The 23,422-nt window shown below is 43.0% G+C and overlaps 1 protein-coding gene across 1 annotated transcript in view; it reads right to left on the bottom strand.

Moving 5' to 3' along the window:
- PDIA5 (protein disulfide isomerase family A member 5) overlaps positions 1-12,593 on the bottom strand; it is a 103,444-nt gene extending 90,851 nt beyond the window's left edge. The window contains exons 1-2 of the mRNA XM_074873602.1: positions 12,473-12,593; positions 804-930 (exon numbers count right to left, since the gene is read on the bottom strand). Of these exons, the coding sequence (XP_074729703.1) occupies positions 804-930; positions 12,473-12,547 (202 nt within the window). The 5' untranslated portion in view covers positions 12,548-12,593. The remainder of the gene's footprint in view (positions 1-803; positions 931-12,472) is intronic.
- Between the last annotated feature and the right edge of the window lie 10,829 nt (positions 12,594-23,422).

Here is a 23,422-nt window from a genome sequence, read left to right as displayed (position 1 = left end):
GTCCAATGACTTCCACATCCACAACAGCATTCTGCACTTGCGTATGAAGCATCAAGATCGTGTCTTCATTTTACATGATGTCACACAAAACAATGCACCAAAACAAACAAGGTAACAACAAAGAAAAATTACAGCAGGAGCAGAACAGAGCAAAAGGAAGAACAGACAGACAGGTAAGAACAAGAGTGGACGGCCAGAAAGGAGAGCCTGAATGAGAGAGAAGACAGCAAAGAGATTCAAAAGTACAGGTGGTGTGACGTGAAACAAGCCATTTCTCTCTCTTACACAAACATTATTTTTATATTTTGTTAATTAAAGTCAAAAGACAACCATGGGACACTCAAAGCTGTCAGAAGCCAAGATGGATTAATTTCAGTACTGTAACTATTCATTAAGCCTTTCAGTATCACCAGGAAATCAAAACTTGTGAACTACTGTGATAAACACACCAGAAAGCTCTGGCTGATAGCTATTACAAGCAGTCAGTTTTGGAGACAAATACAGTACATTTTTGCCAATGTGACAGAGCAATGAGAAGACCAAATTAAGACAATTCCAATCTTGAAATATCAGGAGCCTCTGAGTTAGAACAAAGGACACCAGTCCCAAAGAAGCCCATGTAGCCACGCAGAAGCACCTTGCTGTCACAAAAGGCAACGCTGAACAGAGAGCAAGTAAGGGCGAAGAGCTTAGTCATCTGAGCATGTACACAGGTAACCGAACATGCACACAGATGTTCAAATGCACACACCTTGCTGGGCACAAAGAGCTGTGACATCAAAAAAAAAAAAAAAAAGACTTACCAGATTTGGAATATAGCACTAGTATGTTATTCCGTGTCCTGAGAAGCTTCTTAAAATCCTTGTGGTCACTTACTTTTTCTATGAGTGGGGACACCTTCAACGAGTACACGAATGCCGGCAAGAATGCCTACAGAAACACAAAGCCAGAAACATTAGTCACAGCTTCCATGATGAGAAATAAAATACAAACTGCTTTAGAAATTGCCTTGACCTTTTTCTATAATCGTGAGACACACTGCCTTAAATAAACTATCATATTGATTTGATCAGCAAAAGCCAAAAAAAAAAGAAAGCCATACACATGACTTATTGAAACTAGACCAATACCACTCCCAGCAAGCATCCTTAAGTGGAAAGATGAGATAAACACAGCGTCAAGAAATACAGTTTTAGTTAAGAAGCCACCCCCTTTAGAAGTTTGTTCCCTAGTCGGATAACCAGATAAAAATTCTTATGTAAATTTAATATACTGTAACAAAAGAAACAGCAAATTACCACTTCGAGAGCACTCTTGTCCCTAGATCTCAATATGCTGCAAACCCAACTGAGTACTTCGATATCCCACAGAAGACAGTGAGAGTCATGAAGTTAAAATAACTAACCCACGCTGACACAGAGCAGATGAAGGAAATGAAACCACAGTTTGCAAGTAATCCAGCATCCACATTACGGCACTAACCGCAACCCTCTCCCACCCGCCCTTCCAAAGTGCAACAGGGCTTATGTTTCCCACTGGCCATACCATACCTCACACACACACCAGTGCCTTTGCCACAAGATCAAGTTTAGCTTCCACTGGCCACACGGAAGGCATGGCATTTAATCTCTCTGCATCCCAGTTCTGTATCTATGCAAAGAAATTATTTTTTTGTTGCATCTTTTGGTCTATTTAAAACATGAGGGCTCCAGAGCAGAGTCTGTCTTTTATCCTACCATAAAACAAAACTCCTATCAAAATATGACCATAACCTTGGCTGGGGCCTCTACTGCTCATTTGTACTGCAATAATCTTCAATAATAATAATAATAATCTTATCCATCAGACTATGCAATCTCCCTACTGCACTGAATTCATACTAATGGAATGATTATGGGAAGCTTAGCTGGAAAAATTATCTAGTTTACATTCACCTTACAGTAAAACCTTAACACTTAATTGCTTGGCTAAAAGCTTCAGCTCATTTGCCTAACACACACAAGAGGTTCAACGTTTTCTTAATTACAGAAGTAATTTTGATCATGTCTCACTCCAACTGGGCTGGAAAATGTGTCCAGGGTGGATATGAAGAAGTAAGAGGCTGTTGTTCTTGCATCCCGTGTATTACAGATTGCAGCATTCAAAACAAGGCACTAAGCCAATCAAAGTCAGAACACGCAGCCCCAGGCACTACACTTCATTACAAATTCAGCTATTTGCAAACACCATGTCACTGAGGCACAGAAACAAAACCTGCACCTATGAAACATACTTTGTAAGTGCCAGAAGTTTTTACATGTGGACAGGGGAGGGGGAGTTTGAAATGATGGTCATCCTCAAAACAACCCCTGGCATATTTGGGAATTTAAAGTTCCTAGAAGATATACCTATAACAAAATATAAAAGCACAACAGGCTACACAGGCTTAGAGCAAAGAAGTCATCCCATTCCAAAGGCAGGATTCCCACCACCAAGCCCTGTTGACCAGATGGCCTAACTGAGAGAAGGGAAAAAGCACATTTGCAAGTCAGCCCCTACCTTCAGTATCAATGTCCTTGATGCTTTAATTCGATAGACAGACCTGCATTCTTCTAAACCCAGATGTCCAGAGCTCAGCCTTCCTACTTCAGGCTGATGTGTATGAATCATTTGTGTTTTTTCTGAGATAAATACATGGTGTTGCCCATGAAAGTAGACAAATACAGTTGTGCTAAGTGAGGTGACATAGACAGGCAAATTCCTGCTCAAAACTCACTGCAATCAGAGGCTGTACAGAAGGGATTAATCTAACATTGACTTCCGAGCAGATCTCTTTAATCCTAAGTATTTTTTTAAAAAACTTTTCCCTTCACCTCAATTTTTTGTAACTATCCAAGTGCTTTAAAGTTTTATTTATGCCTTGAGTTACAGAAGACTAAAACTAAACTTTACTGAAACTAAGGCTGAACACAGAGGGAAAAAGTGAAACTACAGGTTGCTGCTTTGGTTTAGAAAGCTGAACTCAATTAAGGATATTCTGGTCTGAACTCACTGCCAAAAAGAAATAATTGGACTAAAAAAGCCACAAAGGCCACTTTCAATGTGACACCAAATGGTATTACAAACTTTGTTTAAAGCATCTGCACAGTTTCACTGATAGCTCAGAAGTACGTGTATTTCATGTCTTTTCCAGATGGAAAGGCAAATTTCAGGGATTTTTTTTTTTTCCTTATAATGGCAGAGCTAGAAATTGGATTCTTAAAAAACTGGATTCTGGAAACAGTGACAGCTTTAACTACTGCCTTGGTGGTTTTGCCACTAACAGAAAACTCACTACGCTGGTAGAACGGCGGGCGCTCGGAGGGAGAAGCATGTCACATCGCATATATCCACTGCTACTTTGCCCAATTCCTCCCCAGGTATCAAATCAATACGTTACTCGTTTTCCTGCAGTTTTACTACAGCAGCTCTCTCTGATCCTATGGTTTAGACCAAAACCCACTGGGAAAAGTGTTGTGCATACAAGCACACCAGTCAGCCCTGCTGAATAAATCATCATCTCGCTTTAATTAAGATTAATGTTGCAGCCTTTCCTGGTTATAAAACCAACCCAAAAGGTCCAAGCTGAAGGCATCGAGTTGGACAGAAACACCTTGCCTGCACATCTAAGGCAGTCGCAGCAATACTGGAAGGTTATCAGCTGAGCGGAAAAGTTCACTATCTCCCAATACCATTTGCACTACATGGTATTTGCAAACTGATAAGAATTACGTAGTTCCACGCTCTCCAGCTTTCTCCTGCTGAAATTAATAAAGACCCTACCCAGGAACAAATGAGAGACCGGTTTATCATTAAACCTCTTGAAGAACCTCCACATTCACTACCAGCTCCGCTGAAGGCAAGTGATGCCAAGTAGTCATTTTCACCCGATGCCAGTCCCAGCCATGCAGCTGCTTTGCCCTGCGCCAAAGCCAACACTGCAATGACCGTACCAGCAACTACAGCCTCACCAGGGCTACAGCCACTAATTTCATGCTGTTGACAGAACTAAGAGGATGGGAAAAGAGAATCCTATGGAAGCAGTTACACACTGCGGAAAACGAGGCTCATATTCCTGCACAGCAGGCAAAGTGGCAGCACAGACAAGGCTCATCTGCATGTACTGTGCTATATGACTTTAATTGTGAGATATGACTCAGGTAGATTTACTCCAGACATTTTGCAGGAGAGCTCATCAGCCAGGCATCAAGCACGCTGCTTCTTGTTTAAATCCAGGGCACAAGAGGAGACTAGCTCATATTAAGAAAAGAAGAGGTCAAGAAAGGTGACAGTCCCTCCTGGGCAGGAAGCCTCTTTTCATATGCGTCAGGAAGTGCTACAGTCACACATATGGAACTCTATAAATATGAAACAAGCTAAACTCTCTTGTCACTTGAACATCCTAAAGCTTTAAAATCTATTCACAACCACCGCTGAAAAGTTAAGAAACACTCCAAATATTTTTCTCAAGAAGCTGTCTACCTTGGTATCTGTTAGAAGTAGAAGGCATATTAGGACCAACGCATTCAACATCTGTGCCACTCCTGCCCTGTGACAGTTATGCTGACCAGAAATTGCAATAAACCTGAGGGAAGGTCTATTTTATTTCATGCTGTGTTTGCACAGAGCCTAGCATAACGGGTCCTCACCCATGGCTGGCTCGGTGAGCTGGAACCAACACAACAGTCACCTGGTGTCCTCTGATGCAGGAAACTTTGGTGGAGATCTTCAGAAGGCAGACTACACGTGGCAGACTGTGAAATGCAAATCTGGTAGCACTTCTAGTCTGCAGATTTTCCCCAGCTCAAGATCTCAATCTGAATTTATTTTCACAGAATTTTTTATGGCGTAGGTTGCACATCAGTCATGTGACTGTAGTGTCTGATCTAAGATGCATGAAGGATTCTCAAGTAAAACATAAGTGAACCCAAACCCTCAAGACAGTCAATTCAAAGCTGAGAGACACTGCTATTCAAGCACAAGGTAAAAAACCACATGTGCTCTAGGTCTGCCTCTGCTCTTCAAATCAAAGTGTGTATTTAAATATATAATCTTGCAAGCTAGGTGGAAGAAGTCTGATCAGTCAAAAAGGTTTAATTTTCCTTCCCCCCCCCCACTCTCCAAGCTATTCCTTGCAGAGCTGCTGAACACACGCAAGTGTTAAAGAGCAACAAAACACTCCACAACCCCACTCTCTTAGAATTGGTACCCAAGAAACAGCTGAGCTTTCAGAAACCCAGAGGCAAAGATAGTTACAGGCAAATAACTAGTTGCTAATTATACTTCCAGGACTGACACTATTGAAAAATGTGGTCATCCCTCAGGTCGTGTTTTCTCAAAATCATCAAGGATCTGAGAAAACTGAGTTTATTTCTCAAGTTTTTAGTCTTCCCTGAATCTCATTTAGGAATGAAAAAGTGAATATTTTTCAAGCAGCCATAAGAATGTATTTTCATATTTTACATTTATTATTCAAATTAAATGTGATAAATGCTTAACTGCTGTTCCCACAGAACCCAGTTCAATTTATGAGTTGCTCCCCACAAAAGCTTTGTTACAGCATGGTCTTTTGCTAAGGATAAACAACATGTCTGGAGAATAATTTATTTATTTGTTTATTTTAAATCAAGGGCAATGAAAACACATGGTTTTTAAAACAAGAAAATACAAATCAAAATTAAATAAGGAGGAACTATCAGAGGACTAACATTGTACACTGGACAAAAAAAACTATTTCCTGTACTTCTTATTTCCAGCTCAAGAGCATGAAAAATGTATTTCCCTGGACACAAATTACGCATAAAAAAATATAAATGGCTATGCAGCTGAAACAGTGCTTAGGTGCCTGAATCCATATGTCAACATACAATTTTTATGCGCACCCTAACACTTACATACATAATTAGGTAGACAATTTGCACACTATTCATCAAGAATAGCCGGGGCCCACACGAACAATGCTGATTCTAGCACAACTGCTTGCTTGGCAGGGACAGTCTTACACTCAACCACAATTTCAAAACCCCATTTTTCAGCAAGACATTGACTTTGATTTCTGTCTTAGCTTAACCGCCCACTGATATTCTCATTTTGGGACAACAGCATTCAACCCACTGTAAATATGATCAATGAGCGACCCTGTACATACGAAACAGATTGTGTCTGACAAGGCATTTTATGGGAATCTAGCTGAAGAGCAAACCTGCCTCAAAATTCCAAGCAGTAATGGAGATGACTGAATTTAATTTCATAATTAGTTTCTTTAGGAGGGGAGTAGTTCACATTCTAAACAGGGGTTTCCTCTGCTACATTAAAATGGGTGGCAGGGGGAGGGAACAGGCAAGAAATCCCAAGAACAAGACCTGATCTCACCTTCCCTTTCCTACCCAGTTCCCAAAATGAACCCTGTGGTGGAGCATGCACTTAACTTCAGAAGGTGGATTTGAAGGAACATCTCTGCACTGCAGTGATGGAGGTTTGTAAACCTGCAGATCAGCAGGTGGCACAGCTAGGTCCGGGGTGCAGGCAGCGTGCACATACTGAAAATACCAGGTCTAAGTCATCTTCAAGAAAGTGCAAGAGAGAAACGGATCTGTTGCTCCCTTCCCCCTGATTTGTTCTCACTTAAAAATACAAGATGTTCAAATCCAAAGCCCCCTTGTTTACAAGAATCACAGTTTGACTGCAGATGTTTTATCTTCCTTGTTCATCATACAAACCACTCTTGACCTTGTGCAATAATTGCTTGCTTTTCACTCACAAGCCCTCCCTCTGCTGCTATTTACATTCAGGGTTGTGCTGCTTTGATCACTGAGCCATTTGTAACAAATGCCTTCCAAGATGGATAGTGATAAGTAGGACAGTCCCCTGTTTTCATTCATGATTAATATCCAAAATAGATGTAGAAACATTTCATTTTAACCGAATCAGATGAGGGGAGGTGGGTTATCTGTGCTACGCAAAGCTACCTCAAAGAAGCCTTCTAAGAATGTATTATTTGAATGAGGTCAGGGAAGCACTCGGGTCTCAGACTTCAGGGGTCACAACTGAAGTAGCTCCTGCAATCCTGCTGGGACCGCAACACCATCTTCTCCCAACCACATGTGCACAGGTTCCTGAACTGCAACCTGCTGAGGACTCCCAGCAGAGAGGCTGCAGTACATTATCCACAACCAATCCAAAAAGCCACCTATGGGCTCCACAGGGAACAGTGACTCCTGTGCCTACAGCAGCATGGGACGGCCAGGTGAGGAGCGCTCCAGCAGACACACTGGAAAATCAGCAACTTCTGCACTGGAAGACTGACAGCATTAGAAAACCATGTTTCTGCCCAACAGATTTACATTTGCAGACACTCCCGCTGGACACTTCTTGGGTTTTGTTCATTTCCCATGAGCTCCATGGAAGAACACATTCTTACTCTGTATATAATCCAGCTCAATTAACTCTCACCTCAAGCCATACTGGAATAAAAAAAACCAAGCATGGCTGACATTTTATTGTGGTGGGTCGTATCTGCAAGAGGCAAGTGTCATATCTTGTTTCGTTCATGAAGGAAAGCAAATTGAAATCCTGACACACAGTTTCTTGGTATTTAACTTAGGTTGAAGAATGATACAAATAAGGCATTCCACTTAAAGTTGTGCTTGCTATGTTCACTTTCCAAATATAGAAGATAGCAAAAAATACCATGGAGACGTCAAGATTTGACTAGACTCTACTGTTCATATTGTTCTTAAACACCGGGTTTTAAGGAACATAAGCTACAGGCATAATAGTCTATACTAAAGGCTGTTCTTAAGGGCTCTGTGTAGCCAATTAATTGTATGGTTTATCACTGGTTTTCAAATGCTTAGTGAAGGAAAACCTGTGCAACTATTTACTAATTAACAACTGACTGTAATAGGGTCAATTACTAATGCTGACAAAGAACTTTCTCCTTATAAATGTGAAGCTTGCTCTCTCTTCAAGCCAGGCATTGGTGCAATATATATTACACAAGCTGTTGATGAAATGTTTCAGATATCACTTCTGAACAAGCATATTTGGATGACTTCAAAGCTAAGGGCATGAGCAAAGCATATGCCACATAATCCCCCTCTAAAAATTGGGTTTTGAAGAAGTTTAAAGTATCACCTACTCAAGAAGCACGTAGTAAATGCTATAAAAAGACAAAAACACTATTAATGGGACTTATAAAGAAGAGAGGGTGAAAAATGACACCTGAAAATCCTTAGCACTTTATATGACACTTGTTATCTTCAAAGCATTGCACAAATATTAACTAATTAATCCTTACATTTTTCTGCCAGGTGACAGGAGACGAAGCTTAATTTAAATAGTTGGAGTAAGATTCACACTGAATGGAAGTGATCTGCAAGAGGCAAAAGGGAGGCAGCATCAGAGCAAGCCAGCATGCAGCTGATCCTAGAGCAGCACACAGCCACATGCTCATGGTGTGACATCTCCTGAAAAGTAAGGAGGGGGAGAGAAAAGGTCTATCTGCAGTCACGAGCAAGTATGCGATATGACTATAAACCCAAAACCAGACAGGACGTCATCAATGCAGCCACAAACGAGATTATCTTCGTTATCTGTGTTCTGCAAGTGCACAAATCACAGCACCCTCCACCAACACTACCAGCTACTCTCAGCCAGCAAAGAGCCAAAACTTAAGACCTGCTTTGCTATCACAATTTTTTGTCATTCACAAGCTTGAAGTGGTGGCAGGATCAAGGTAAACCATAGCTTACTTTCAAAGTGACCCTGTTCGCATCAAGAAATTCAAGGCAATGTTAGCTCATGATTCAGGTTGCAAACCACACTGAGTTTTTTCATTCACAGACCTCCAAACACAACTCTGAAGAAAGGTGAGTCTTGTTACCCCCATTTTACTGAAATGAAGTAAGTGAAGGAACTGTGTCACCAAAAAGCCAAAGAAATGGACAACAACAGAATAAGCACCTCTTCCATCACCAATTGCTCACGACATCATGAACACACCCCTGGGCAGAAACACCACTTCTAATGACCACACCACACTTGGGGCAACATCCCAGGCCCTCTGAAGTAACCTGGCACTTTGACACCAAAGCCAATGGATCCAAAACATCACTCTGCAAGGTACAAAGATGAATAACAAAACCAGTCCTGAAAGCTAAGGTTTGATTTGGGAAGGGCATCTGAGGAGACAGAGCATAGCCCATGTCACAAGTTTTACAAACCCGTATATTGAAGAGGGAACAGAGTGGGAATGGGGCAGGGGGACAGAAACACCCTCCGAGTGAGGCAAAATGCTTCCCAAAGCAGCTCCCACAGTACAAACAGTAACTGCATGGGAATAGGAACTCCCAGATTCAAGCCCAAATGCCACCACGGGAAACAGCACCTGAGCACTGTAAAGGAGAAGCAGTGCTCACACCCTGTCTGCAAACTCACTGGAGGCAAAGCCACTGCTGTCACGCTGCAGGGCTACCTGCAACACAGAGTGAGCCATGTCCAAGCCTTCCCCACAGGCCTGGATTCACAAGACCGTGTCAATGCTCACCAGTGCATTCCTGTGACGTTACTGGGACTTGAGGAGCTGGAAGCCTGAAATGTTCCTTTCAAGCCTTTCTTTGTAGGCACCAGGTTTGAACAGCAGCAGGTCAAGAAGTCCGCTTCCCAATGGCTGTCAGTCAGTCAGACTCTCAGCTGTCATTAAGCCAACACTCAGAAGACAAACAGACCTTTGCCACATTGGCCTGAGATAACATTCATCAGTGTTTGCGAAGCAAACGGATCCCAGGTGCGCAATTCTGTTGGAAGCTGTGGCTGGCCTCTGCTAGGGACAGGACAGCACCTGATACATCAGAGGAAATGCAAACCCACCTCCATGTGAAACCCCTTCCCAATGCCTTTAACAGTAAATTCAGTACTTCAAGTGTGAAATATAGTCAACCACTTGACATACCAAATAGGGAAGTATCTCTAAAGCTAAACCACAACTTCCCTATAACTCTCCGACTCATTCAAGAAATAAAACTTCACAGCCAGTGGAGATCACTGCACTATCTTCCTCACGTGTGTGTCACATATTCATAGTGATACAGAAGATAAGAACATCTTCCATCAAAAGACACTGAAGTGTTTTCTTCATCCAATTTGTAGTTTTCCTCTCACAAATGCAGGAAGTCTTACAGAGATAAGGATTTTAATTCTCGGAAGCCACCTCCAATTTTGGGTCCTACTTTAAAAATGAGCCCCATTTTTCAGGAGCGCTATGCACGCACAACTCTAGCTGCTGTCCCAGGTGCACTGCACGCAGTCGGCACTTCCAGGGGGGGAAAAAAAAAAAAAAAAAATCACGTTTGGGTACATAAAAAAAGGACAGGATGGAAGGAAAGACAATGTTCTCATTAACCTCTGTCCTACCAAGCAGCTGGCATTACCTTTGCTTTAACTTTACACACCCAGAACGTCCTGATTTAACAGCCTCACTGACTTTGCAAACATTGACTCAAGAAAAATTTAAAAGCGGGTTTTGCAATGTAACAGCTGTAGGCTAGTTTTTTAATCCTGGTGTACAGCAAGTTACATATTTCAAGATGAAAAATCGCACCTTCAAGTGCAAGATAATGCAAATTGGAAGAAATAATTTAAACTACTTGTACACAGCAAAGGGGAAAGAATTAGCTGAATCAACAGCTCAATGAAGACATCTGCTCAGCATGCAGCATCACAGAGCAAATAAAATGCTGGGGCAAATTAAGAAGGGTAAGAGAGAATAATGTGGGTAAATTATAATGGCTTCGTGTAATTTCAGTGACAATGGCAGGCCCACTCTGCTCATCTCAAAAATACCAGCTCCATGAAACAAAAAGTCCAAAGAAGGGCAACTAGAATAGTCAGAAACAACAGATTCATGTGAATAAAGCTGGGGGAAAAAAAAAAAATCTTTTATTCTACAAAAATAAATCACAGCAAAATACTTACGTTAATGTAAAATAAATGTTACAGTAAGATAAGGTCTGACAGTTGCAGTGGATATAGAAGGAAATACCAGAAATAACTCCACGTGTTTAGTTATTTTAAACGAAGGGAAGATTCAGGCCACTTTTAACTCCACTTGGTCCACAGCATATATTTAACCCGAGGAATACACTGACACAAGTATCATTGAGAAGAGTACTGTGTATGTTAAAGATGAGCCACAGGGGAAAAAAAGCCACACTAAGACCTCTCCAACATTTTTGGAAGAGTTCAGCCTGATTTCAGTTTCACGTGAAATCAATAAATAAAATGCAAATAGCAGAGCTCTGTGCTTCTACACCAAGCTTAGAACAAAACAAAAATTGTGCAGGACGCATTGCATTTCTCTTCCCTCCTCCTGAATGAGCTGACAGCTAGGCCCCTGCCAGGGGCAAAAGGCTACATCCGACAGGGCCGATGCTTTCTGTCCCACAATGGCAAGTCTAATATTAGTATAGAATAAGCACAGGACAATTAGCAATTCCACACTTGATTTGTATGAATTAGATGAGTACTCCTAGGCCATGCATTTCCAAATACATTTCAGATCACGCATGCATAAAAAAAATTAACATTATTTTTCATTAATTATTAACTCTATTTGTGCAGGCAGAAGGAAGAACTGTAGTTCATGCCAATAAAGTAAATAAAGGAGTGATTTAAAGCACGGCTTCGCCAATCTTTTGAGCTATTTATGCTAAATTCTGTGGATAAAAAAAGAAAAATCAGACTTTAAAATATTTCTGTAAGTCTAGGAGTCTCCCTGAGGTAAGGAGTGTTCTACTTAGTGTAATTTCAATGAAACATACCCAGATCCTCCGGCACGCACTAAGATGGAGAGTGCCACATCCGAGGGACGCGCAGGCAGGGGCGGCGGGGCTGCCCACGGCCGCCGGGGCTGCCCACGGCCGCCCGTGCCCGCGCACAGGTGCACAAAGCCGAGAGGCAGCTTTGCTGCGGCAGAGCCATCGCCGAGGGAAACCCGCTGCCGCCGCGGCACCGATTTTCACGCGAAACTTAGTGACGAAGGAAGCGCCCACCGGCCGGAGCCGCCGGGGCCGGCGCGGGGCGAGCCGGGGGCTCCAGCCCGCAGCCGCTCCGGGGGACGCCGCCGCGCGCCGGGGTGGGTTTTTTGAGAGAGCGAGAGAAAAGGAGGGAGGGAGGGAAGCAGGAAAAGCAGCACGGGGCTGAGGGCTGGGGAAACACCCGGGAGGAGAGCTGCCGCTGCCGGGCTGTGCCGTGCCGCGCCGAGCACGCCCGGGGGGAGCGGCAGCGGGGGCAGCCGCCGCGCCCAGCCTGAGGGGCCCGTCCCGCTCCCAACTTTCCCCCAACTCCGCCGCCCCCGCCCTGGCCCGGGGAAGGCAGGCGGGCGGGCGGGACACCCCACACCCGCTCCCCCCCTGCTTCACCGCCGCCGCCCCGGGACGCGGCCGCCGCCACTCACCGCCAGGCCAAGCAGCAGCAGCGGGAGCCGCCCGCGGCGCCGCGCAGCCCCCGCGCCCTGCCCCGGCACAGCCATCGCCGCCGCGCCGGACCCGCTCCGCTCCCGCCGCCGCCGCTGCGGGCTGCTGCCACGTCTGGCGGCGCAGGCGCGCTCCGCCGCGCCCGCCCGCCCGCGCCGCGGCATGACGGGGCCTGTAGTCCGCCCGGCGCGGCCCGGGGTGCGCACCCCCCGCAGGGCGCGGGCAGATCCCGCAGCCATCCCGCGCAGCGCGGCAAAGCCCGCAGACTGCTGCCATCCCGCGCGGCTGAAAGGCAGGCTGCGTCCCGTTTGTTTCAGCAGAGATTAAAAAGAAAAAAAGTTGCGGCTCTTCTTCTCTCATGTCCCAAGGGCCGCCGTTCCAGGATTAGTTTTTGTGCCTCCACCCCTCTCCCGGTGTGTGCCTTGCGCTGAAGAGCTTCTGGCAAATAACCCCCTTGATGCTTTTCTGACAGGGTCTTTAAAGGCTTCGGTTGGTCTTAGATCTGGAGTAAGAGGTGAATAAGGCAACAAAAAATAAGGAAAGGGGAGAGAGCGTTACTGGAAGAGAGGCTTACAAACTAGGACCTGTTCCCCTTCTAAGTTTTCCCACTTGTTAAATGCTAAAGCAGAACGCTGCTTTATCCTCGCATGTCGGCAGTGGTGCCAAAGTGCAAGCAAATAAATATGCCGGGTCTGACCAGGATCAATTTGTGCAACCTCCATTATAATCACGCTATCGGAATGATCGCTGCATCCAGACCAACAAATTGGTCTGTGCCCCTAGTTAGGCACATCCCGTGAGCCAGCTCTGCCTCGCAAGGACATCCCAGATGTCCTGCCAGTAATCTTAAGGTCAAAGCGGGTCAGCCACATTATAATTGGCTTCCCACAAACAGAAGGGATCTTCACCTACCGCCCAGCGGCCGTGTGAAATTCCTCCTTGGCTCAGAAACATCAAAGGAAAATCAAAGGCATCTTTTTGAGTCTGATCCTTACAGCTGACTGTCGCCTGAGCATTACACTAAGAGGCAGGCTGCAAGGGAGCAATTTGTAGATCCATACAGCTGACTGATCACTTCAAGTGGTGATCATGAAAACTGAATGCCGTTGACATTAACAAGTCCCCTGGTGGACATGTAATTTTGCAAAGCAGAAACACACATAGAGAAAGTTATTACTATTAACATTTACACTTTTGTGACATCTTTTGCGGCAGAACCAGAGCACGCTTTTCTCAGTCACAGCTGGATAACCTTCAGCAAATCATTTCACAGTGCTATGCCTCGCTTCCCATTCGCAGAAGGCCTCAGTTAGCCTGCCTTAAAATGGGGTGAGCAATCCTCAGCTCACTCTAAAATGCCAGTGAATGTATATGAGGCACCACCGTCCAGGAGCCGTCAGAAGGTGTTTGGGATGAGGAAGGACACATGGCTGGAGAGGGGAAGGGGAGGAAAGGGGAGGGGAGGGGAAAGGTAGGATTCTTTCAACCTACAGTAGAAGGACCCAAAACAAAACATCCTTTGTGTCAAACATCTGTACCCCTAAGGCATATGCTATCTGCACTACCACATCCTTGCTGACTGCACCGGGGTGGATGGAGGGGTGCGCTGTACTAGTCACCACCACCCCTGGTGCCAGTTCCCCACTCTGTAACGATCAGCCTGTTAGCAAAAGGCTCTGGATCCCCAATTGAAACTTGTTTCAAATAAGCTATCAAAACCTCCAAGAATAGGTAACCTCTTTCCAATGCTGTTCACCTTCAGATCCCCAGCCTAGAGCTGAAAGGCTTCTGCACACAACTACCCTGACTCATCCAGACCTCTAATCTCAGTTGGATATCCAGGTCCTCAAAGACTGTTTGAATCCTCCTGTTACTCTTTCGTGTAGAAAACTGTTATATCTTCCGACGCTTCATATCACAATTGCCAGTATCAGGCAATGCAAAAGTAACCTCAATGTGGTGGAATTTCCGTGCTGTCATCACCATACAGGATGTGCTGCCATTGTGGTAGGAAAGGATAAAATTCTGGGACATGGTTGTTTTGTCACAGGAGTACATTTTTATCATGATGGCAAGAGGAAACATTCTCAGGAAGGAAGAAAAAAAGGAAGAAATTAAAAAATAAGAAGACAAGCTATTTCAAATTGTGCTTCTGAAAGGTTATATAAAACATCCAGTTTGGGAAGCTCTAATTCTTATATACAGAAGAATATAAAAAGGGTATCTACATGGCAACTACATCTTCTTTCTTTCAGTTCAGCTCGATAATTTCTATTGACATGACAGGCATTGCCGAAACTTAAGAGACAAGATCATTGAGCATCTGTCTAGGGTCAAAGTAATATATCAAGTATTAGCTCTAGACAAGGCTTTACACAGTGGCAACTACTTAATCATTCCAGTCGTGCATTACTAATGAACTCATTACACTTGTATCTGAGTGCTCCGCTATCCAGCATCCCAGGTTTTATCCTGTATCTGTTTAGCGTTAATATCATATGCTGCTTGCTTCCCTGTAATTGTAATATTTGTGTATGGCACCGCAAAACACAGTGAAAGCATTCATTAATTCACCACTGAGAAGCAAGTATTACTGCCCTTGGATTATAGATCAGAAAACAGTAGCAGAGAGATTATATGATTTGCCCAAGGCTATAAAACCAGACGGTTTCAGATCATGTTCATTTCCAAAGTCTGCACTGGGTCTGTTAATCCTTACTTGTCTATCTATATTCAAACACCTCTTTTACCAAGAATAAAATACAAAACTGGCCTGACAGTAAGTATGTCTGTAAGGAATTACACCTTCCACATTTCCTATATGTTGCTGCTTTATTTGACAAGCTTTATTCTTTGTTCTCTTTTTAACCTGAACAAGTCTCTGGCGGCCTCTCACAAAAGGTAAAGTGAGTCACCTTTACCACAAGAAATGACAGCAGAGCAGACAAAAAAAATACAAGCACTTTGCAAGCCATGCTGAATCCAGGGGCAACATGGTCTACACTGGGACCCCAAACTACATAACATTTGCCCAGTGAAAGCAGGACTGGCTCACTGCCTTAACTACATCAAGTTCTCCTCCTACCTTCCAGCAACATCTCTACCTTCTTTAGTTCAGCTTCAGCCAACTGATTTTGATCTGCAAGCTTATCTCCTATAAGTTTTGTGACATCTGTGTCATGGCACTGATTGCATAAGCTGAAAAGAGACATATGAGCTGATTGCCATCAACAGATTGATGGTATCGTAGCCCTCGGCTCCTCACGACCTTTCCTACAGCTCTTCAGCACATGATGAAAAGGGAAAGAGACAGGACCAGCCCCTGTAGGACTTTACATGGGAGTGGTCTCAGAGAGGAGGCACAGCTGTACATTGCTTTTCTCCAGCTGACATCTGTCAGAGGGGAGAGCCTGAAGGCAGCTTTCCACTCCTGCTGCCTCCTCAGCACCTGATAGCAGGGCTGCAGATGCAGCATATCCATACACATCAGCTAACAAGTTCCATGGAAGATCATTAGCAGACCAAAATAAGGGATATGAAGGTGCCGCTGTTACATAAAGGATTGTTTCTTAGGTCAGACATTCCTGTTTCATACTTCTGCATTAACTCTTTTTAACACTATTTTGTTAATGATGGAAATACATCATGAGTCTCAAGGGACTGCTCTCTGTTATTCAGCTGTGACATATCCTTGCTTTTCACCTGATTCACTCACTGCAGTCAATGGGAATGGCATGGAGACAAGCCAGGATGGAGTTTAGTCTGAATGCTTTTATCTCAACGCTCTGCAAGAATGCTGTATGCAGCCATATAACTCAGTGCCTCCGTTTTCTTCATCATACCCCTTTACATTTCTGAGGTCCAGAAGGACTGTGGACTTTTTGTACAGACTTTGCACAGCACAAAGAAGAAATACGCACATGCTGTGTGCTTTCATGGGAATTTTACTTTTGTACTTTATTGTTGTTATTTCCTTCATTCTAGAATAAAAGTACTTTTGGACCACGGGTAGACAGATGCTCTTTATATACGAGAGGAAAAAAACAGTAGGTACTGCAGGAGTCAGTTAAAAGTTGAGTACAGATATTTTCTAAATATTTCTTCCTAGAAATTTTCCGTTATAGTTTTTATTGCTTTCTTTAAGTCTGAGGTCTGCATGCCCCTTTACATTTAAGTGGCCCTACTGTTAAGAACACTGTCATTTCTTTCACCGAATCTCCGAAGCTGGATATAATGTGTTCCTGTAACATAAAAACCTTCTACAGTACGGGCACCTTGCTGGCAGGTAGTAGGTAATTTATGTCTCTCAGTTACCTGCTGAGAGAATAGTTTAAACAAGATTAAAACAACCATTGGAGTCTAGTTGTTGTGCACTGACTGCAGCGCTACTGCATGTTTCTGAAGTACTGTGGTCAAGACAGTTTTCCAGTGATTTGCAGAAGCTTTATAAATTATTTGCAGGCTGTTCTACCTTTATTGCATCATCAGGAAAGTGTCGAACAATGAGCTTGTGAAGAGAGGCTGAGATCTAATCTGAATTCAATGCACAGCTCAACCACAGGTTTCCTGCATGCGGATTTACATGTCATATGATCTAGCAGGGACTGACGTTTCCAACTGTAAGTCAGAAATAGGCGCATTAGTGGAGTTCAGCTAACACCCCCTTAGATTGTGATGGTGCCTACATACCCTAGTAACAGGGGCCCAGCTGGTTATTTTAGAACAATATAGGTCTCTATTCTGCTGGCGAAATGTTCAACTTCAATATGCAAGTTCACATATCAAGACTGATTCTGCCATCCTGTTCAGGGGTTGCCTCACACTAACAGCTGGCAACAGAGAAGTAGATGGGGCTTCTCCTGTGAGTAGAGTTATTATGCCTCTGGTCTGGGTACACAAAATATCCATACAAAGAACTGAATATAAAGATAGGACTATAAATAGATGATCAAAATACTGTTCAGTGTAAAACAGTGTTTGCGCTACTGGCCTCAGTCTTCAATGGAGCTGTATCCATCCACAGTGGCTGAGCATCTGTCTCCATATTATATCAAGAAATGTATTAGCATTCAACCATCAGCATATATTTGCTGCAGACAATGTTCTACTAAAATATTTTTCGTACATCTATCCTATGGGAATATATTCAATACATCCAATATATACATATTCAGCACTTTTCCCTCTCCATATGTAGACAGATAATTTTATATCTACTTTTTTTACACATGTATACACACACACATGTGCACACATATACATGGCATATATTAAACAAACGCTTTGTGTGGATTTATATGATTTTATATAATATTAGTAAATATCCAGTTGATGTGAGTTTTTCCTCCATTTTTCAGTTTTCCTGGAATAAGTTTGTGTGATTAAGTACTGCCTGTTTGAGCTCAAGATCAGCAGACACAATTAAGTGTATGACTATGCAGTCACTAATTACTACGTGCAATACAGCAAAGTTTAATGAGAGGGATTTTCTTCCTGAAAGACCTTGTCTTTGCAAGGACCACTACTCACAGCCATACAAAAAAAGGTGCGCTATGATGAAGCTAGCATAAAAAAACCCCAACCTTATGATCAAATCCCTTGGCTTTCTGCAGTTGTGCAGTCAGAGTAGCAATTTAGCAATTCAGTAAGGAATTTACTAGGTCCTTAGGATTTTCTCTCTCTGAACCTCCCTTCCTTGCATATTGCAGTAACATATCTTTTAGTAAGGAAACACCACAGAGAATGCTGCATGGGAAAAGAGATTGTAGAAGAAGCAGGGAAGCAAGCGGGAATAAGACCTTGATCCTAAAATCTTTGAAGGTAATGGATTGACTTCAGCAGGCTTTGGCTCAATCCCCAGCTGTCAGGAGAAAAGTCAGTAAAGGAAGGAGGAAAAACAGCTGAGAAACACAGGGAAACAAAGGAGGCAGAAAGAAAAAATTGTTTTCTTTCTCTCTAGGAGAAAGAAAAATACTGAAGATAAAAGGAAGAAATCAGAAAGGGTAAAAGGTAGAGTGCCAAGAGAAGAGATGCAGAGGACAGCAGTAGTGGACACCGCTAAAACATAAATATAGAAGAGTGAGAAGAAACCAACAGTGAACATTCCATGAAATGGATTGTGCAGGAAGCTGATTTGCTCCTGGTTTTAAGCTGGTTGTCCACATAGCACAGCCTCAACATTACCATGACTGAGGCTGCAACTGCATTTACCTTTTGATGTGCTTCAGGCATGTCCCGTGTCCCAGCTCCTCTGGTCAACCAGGCCAGCACTTCTTTAGAGAACACCACAGCTTCCAACTGCTGTACATGTCTAAGTTTCCTATACAAGGAGGAATCTGGGGTGCATCAGCGTCTAACCTTGAGTATGGAGTTGAGCTCCTGCAGAAGTTGACGGGAATGGAAGAAGCTCAGTGTCAGAGAAATATGAAGTCTTCCCCCTTGCTTCCACCACAGCAATTAATAGATCATTTAAGGTGGGTCTTAAAAGCACAAGATTGTTTTGTGGGCCAAGAACAGGAGTTAGGAGACCTCAATTCTGGTTTAAAGCCCTGTCACAAGGCTCTGGCAACTGTTAATAACTCTATAAAGTATTATTTTTTCTCATTTTTTCCTCTTGAAATATGCATAAGCCTGGTGACAGGTGGTTACTCAGCTGCTGCTTGTGATACTGAGATATGCAAACAGGTTCCACTGTGAAACCTCTGGTAAGGTCTGTGTTGAGAATGGACCACCACAGTAAGATTCAGTTGTTCTCCCAGATCTTCGTTTAAGAATACATTCAATTTTTTAAGATACTTAGTAATACGTCTGCATGGCTCTAGGTACCGTAACGCAATAATGAAATCCTTGCAGCATTATAAGAACACTGGGAGAGAACTCTTACAGCCAGGTGAATTCCTGTCTATATTTTCATTATCAAGGGTATCCTCATGCCTGCCTTCTCAAAAAACCTTATCAGACAGATATTTGCTGAAGCTGAAAATTATTTCTCTCCTCCTGGGATCCATCTTAAGTTTCTGGAATTGTAGTATTGCCCCAGGACAGCCAGACTACACCGTTCCCTGGGATCCAGAAGAGTGATTGGGAGCTCCAGGTGACATCTCTCCTCCCCACACCTCCCTGTGCCTTTGGAAAAATGCTGAGCAGAAGAGTCAGCCTGAGAGTCCAGCCAGATCCAGCCAAAGTCAGGATCTCTGCACATGCAGGTAACAGTTTGGATTTCAAACAGTAGCATCTTTGCTTTGACGAGTTCAATTTTGGCCTTTTGGGAGCATGTAGGCTAAGAAGTACCCCCAGGATCAGATGAGAACTAGTGTGAATCTGTGGGAGAGCAGGCTGATCAAGGAAACATGACCAGGAGCCGATGTGAAGGGCAGATCTAAGAGAGTCTGAGCTAGGGATGGTGGGTAAAACTCATGGGTGGATGAGGAGTCTGCGATTGCATGAGGACATTGGAGACAAAGTCTAGGACTGCAAGGTGGGTTGAATGAGGAAAACTCAACTGAATTCTCAGAACTGGTGGATGAAGTTTAAGGTAACAAGACAGGAGCTAGCGGGACAGAAGAAAATGTAGGCACACTCTCCCCCAGAGCCATTAGATTCCCAGATTTCTGCTCTCAGTAAGTATGTGCCTCAACACACTCTGATCTACAGATGGCAGTTTGCTATTTCTGTGAGTTAACTCTGGTGTCTCAACTACCAGGATGGGAACGCTGAATTTTACTGATGTCAAAGATATAATATAACCTGCAAAATGGAAATCGTTTCTGTCTGGAGTCCTTTTTAAAAAAAACCTAGGAAATCACACGTACACAAACTGTTCAGAGGGAACAAAGTCACTCACTCAAAAGTTAGGAGATGCTAGATTAAGAATGTTTGAAAAACTGTACTAGCCACCTTGAACATGGTTTGTGAGATAGAATTTTTAACTACTTCCCCCCCCCCCCCCCCCCGCAGATTGCCTAACCTGTTTGTTGCAAGTTGGAAGATATATAATTAAAGGTAGGAGATAACTGGAAGGAAAAAGATGTGACCTCTATAACACTGGGCAAACTGCTTAAACGAAAATTTTCCCACATTATCTCTAAATATTCGTATCTCTGAGCATCCAACTTGGTATCTGATCAGATTTGCAGAGCACTCATAAGAGAAACTGAATTCCATAGGAGCAGTGCAGTGCAGTGAGTACTTAACACTGTCCAGCTGACTATTCTGAAATAGGAGATCTTAGACAGTTAGACTTCGCACACAGAATAGGAAACTCAACCTTATATTCCCTATCTAAGAAGTGGAAGGGCATCCTCTTTTGTCCTACTATGTATTGAAAAGACAAACTCACCAACAGACATGAAGCACTCAGGCTCTTTAATGATAAATGACATACAAAAGGCCCTGTGATAAAGAATGTAACTCACATCAAAGGAAAGTCTGAGTAGCATACAATAAGGAGGCAAGGGACATATATAGATCATGGAGGTTAAATGAAAATAGGAAGAGCTACTCATGTACTGAGCACCATCTATCCTGTGCACTGAAAGAGCAAGGGGATTGTGGAAAAAAAATATGGTCAAATATTAACAGATGCCTGTTTATCTAAGAAGACGGTTTTGGAGGAAACGAGCAGTGACAAGACAAGAATGTGTTCAAAAACATTCTGTCAAGCCTATGCAAAAATGTGTTAAAGAGCTATAAAATGGAGATAATATACTTTTCCTTGCTAGTGAAGTGCTTTGAGAACTACTGGTTAAATCTGCTACAAGACTTAATGCATTTTTCTTTTCACAGGAACTATAAGATCTTACTGAGTGAGTCCAGGATAGCTCAAAGGACGGATTGGAAGACAATTGCAGTCAGTGGGAAGTTAGTTAATTTCAGGGGTTTTGGAGCAAAATCCATGAGCCATCAAACCCAGTTTCATTTTATGGAGTGACTTGATGTCATGAGCTGTAGACCCTAGAGACAAAGCCATGGAGTTGAGGTTATTAGGGTGACATAAGACGGGGTCTGGGTTTGGTTTATTTTTTAAACAAGTGTGTCTTGGCAGCAACCCAGAAAAAAGCAATATATATAAAAAAATAAGAGGAGGGATAGCATGGTAATAAAATAGCTACTGAAACTAGATCTGTGCAGACAGTGAAGTCTGTGGAATATAAGAGGGGGACAGCACTGAGACACTAATAAGGCATTGTCCAGCTGAACTAGTAAAGAGCAGTTGAATGAGTCTTAGCTGAGGCTGACAGGGTCACCTCAAGCTCATTTCCCCATGTGTGCCACAGAAAGAACATAGCCGAAATGGCCACTTTTTTTTCCCCTTCTGTCAGTTATACAGCAGAAAAACTGAGCACCTACTGAAGGCACTTGTCAATGACAAGCAGCAAATGGTAGCAGTAAAAGTGCAAGCCAATGCAGCAAATGTGACCTAAGAAATACAGGCTGACAATGAAAAATGCTGCAGGTTTGAAGTGCGCCATAGCTCTCTGAGTTTATGAAAGCTGTACATCTGGGCAGCTAGCATGGGAAACAATGACAGGGCGCGTGTTTGAGATGGGAAGACAGAAAGTGCAAGGTCCTAAGCATCATTTAAAAATGGAGTCTAACCACTATAGTGAAAAAAGATAACCAGATTCCCCATTTTTAACCTCTTGTTGCCAAATTCCCAAGCCCTGCTCTAAATCTTCAGCTGGACACACTTCCCAGCACTGTCAAAATACTCCTTAACAGGCCAAGGAGCCAAAAGCTTCTGCCTCCCACAGGCACAAGATCTGCTCCACTGTGAGTTCCCATGTGTAAGCTTTTATCTCACTTTGCACAGAGTTTATCTGAGCCCCATGCCACTCTGTGGAAGAAGGCTACATATACATTAGTGCCATAAATAACAGGGAGTTACTGTTACTGCTGCTGGGCTGCAGCTCCTCTGTGTAGGTGAGGATTTGATAGACCAGGTATGCAGGGCCTCCAGAAGTAAAAGGACCCCAGATATTTTCTTGAGTTGCTTATGCTTAAAGCCTACTCTGAGGGGAACACGAGCAATCCTGTATTCAGTGAATTTGCCTAAATGAAGAATTACTGAATACTTATGTCCTTCTAGTAAACTTCCCAAGACAAGAGCTCTAAGCTATAAACTCTTTTATTCTGTTGTCATCTCTTTGGAAGAGGATCCCCTTTTCATTAGATAGCGTCTAGCACCATGGTGTTCTGATCTGATTAGAAGCCATTCATGCTAGTGTATTGCAACATGGTTATAGTAATATGTGTTTTCCGTTTCTTCTGGATTCAGTCTTGAGGTGGTCAGCAAAGACAGAAATGGAAATGTTCAACTGTGTGTGATCTGTGGATTCTTCTTTACCACAAATCTCTTGGGTTTGTGTTTTTCCCTGTCACATTAATATCCGATTGGTTGTGTAAATGCCAAACTTTTAAGTGGAAATGGACTTGTTTTAATATTGTCTACTTACAGGAAGAGTTGAAGGGCAAGGACCTTTTCTCTAATTGGCATATAGATAGAATTTCTTCATAAGAAACATGGATATATTTGGGTTACATAAATCAAAACACTCAGCCATCTGTACCACAAGAGGGACAATATGATTTATGCAAAGAAAAATCATGACTCTCAAATCTGCTGGAACTAGAAAACCACAACTTTAATCAAAATCTGTTGGTTATATGCTGTGTTAATACTTAAATACTACAATACATGCAAGCAAGATTACATAATGAGACTCAGAAAAATAAGTTCATTTTTCTGCAATGTCGACTCATGTTCCTTGGTGAAAGCATGTTGCGTGGAAAAAGTGCAGATAACTTCTAATATGGTTTTGATATTTCAATTGTTTTTACATACTGTAGTAAAATGTCCTTTAAAATTTCCTTCTTTTTAAAGCTGTTTATTGTTTTTCTCTTATCATGGGGACAATACTACCACAAGGCCT

The sequence above is a fragment of the Strix uralensis genome, chromosome 6 (assembly GCF_047716275.1).
Source record: "Strix uralensis isolate ZFMK-TIS-50842 chromosome 6, bStrUra1, whole genome shotgun sequence".
Classification (NCBI taxonomy): Eukaryota; Metazoa; Chordata; class Aves; order Strigiformes; family Strigidae; genus Strix; species Strix uralensis.
The sequence above is the reverse complement of the archived record's forward strand: the minus strand, read 5'-3'. Positions and strand labels throughout refer to the sequence as shown.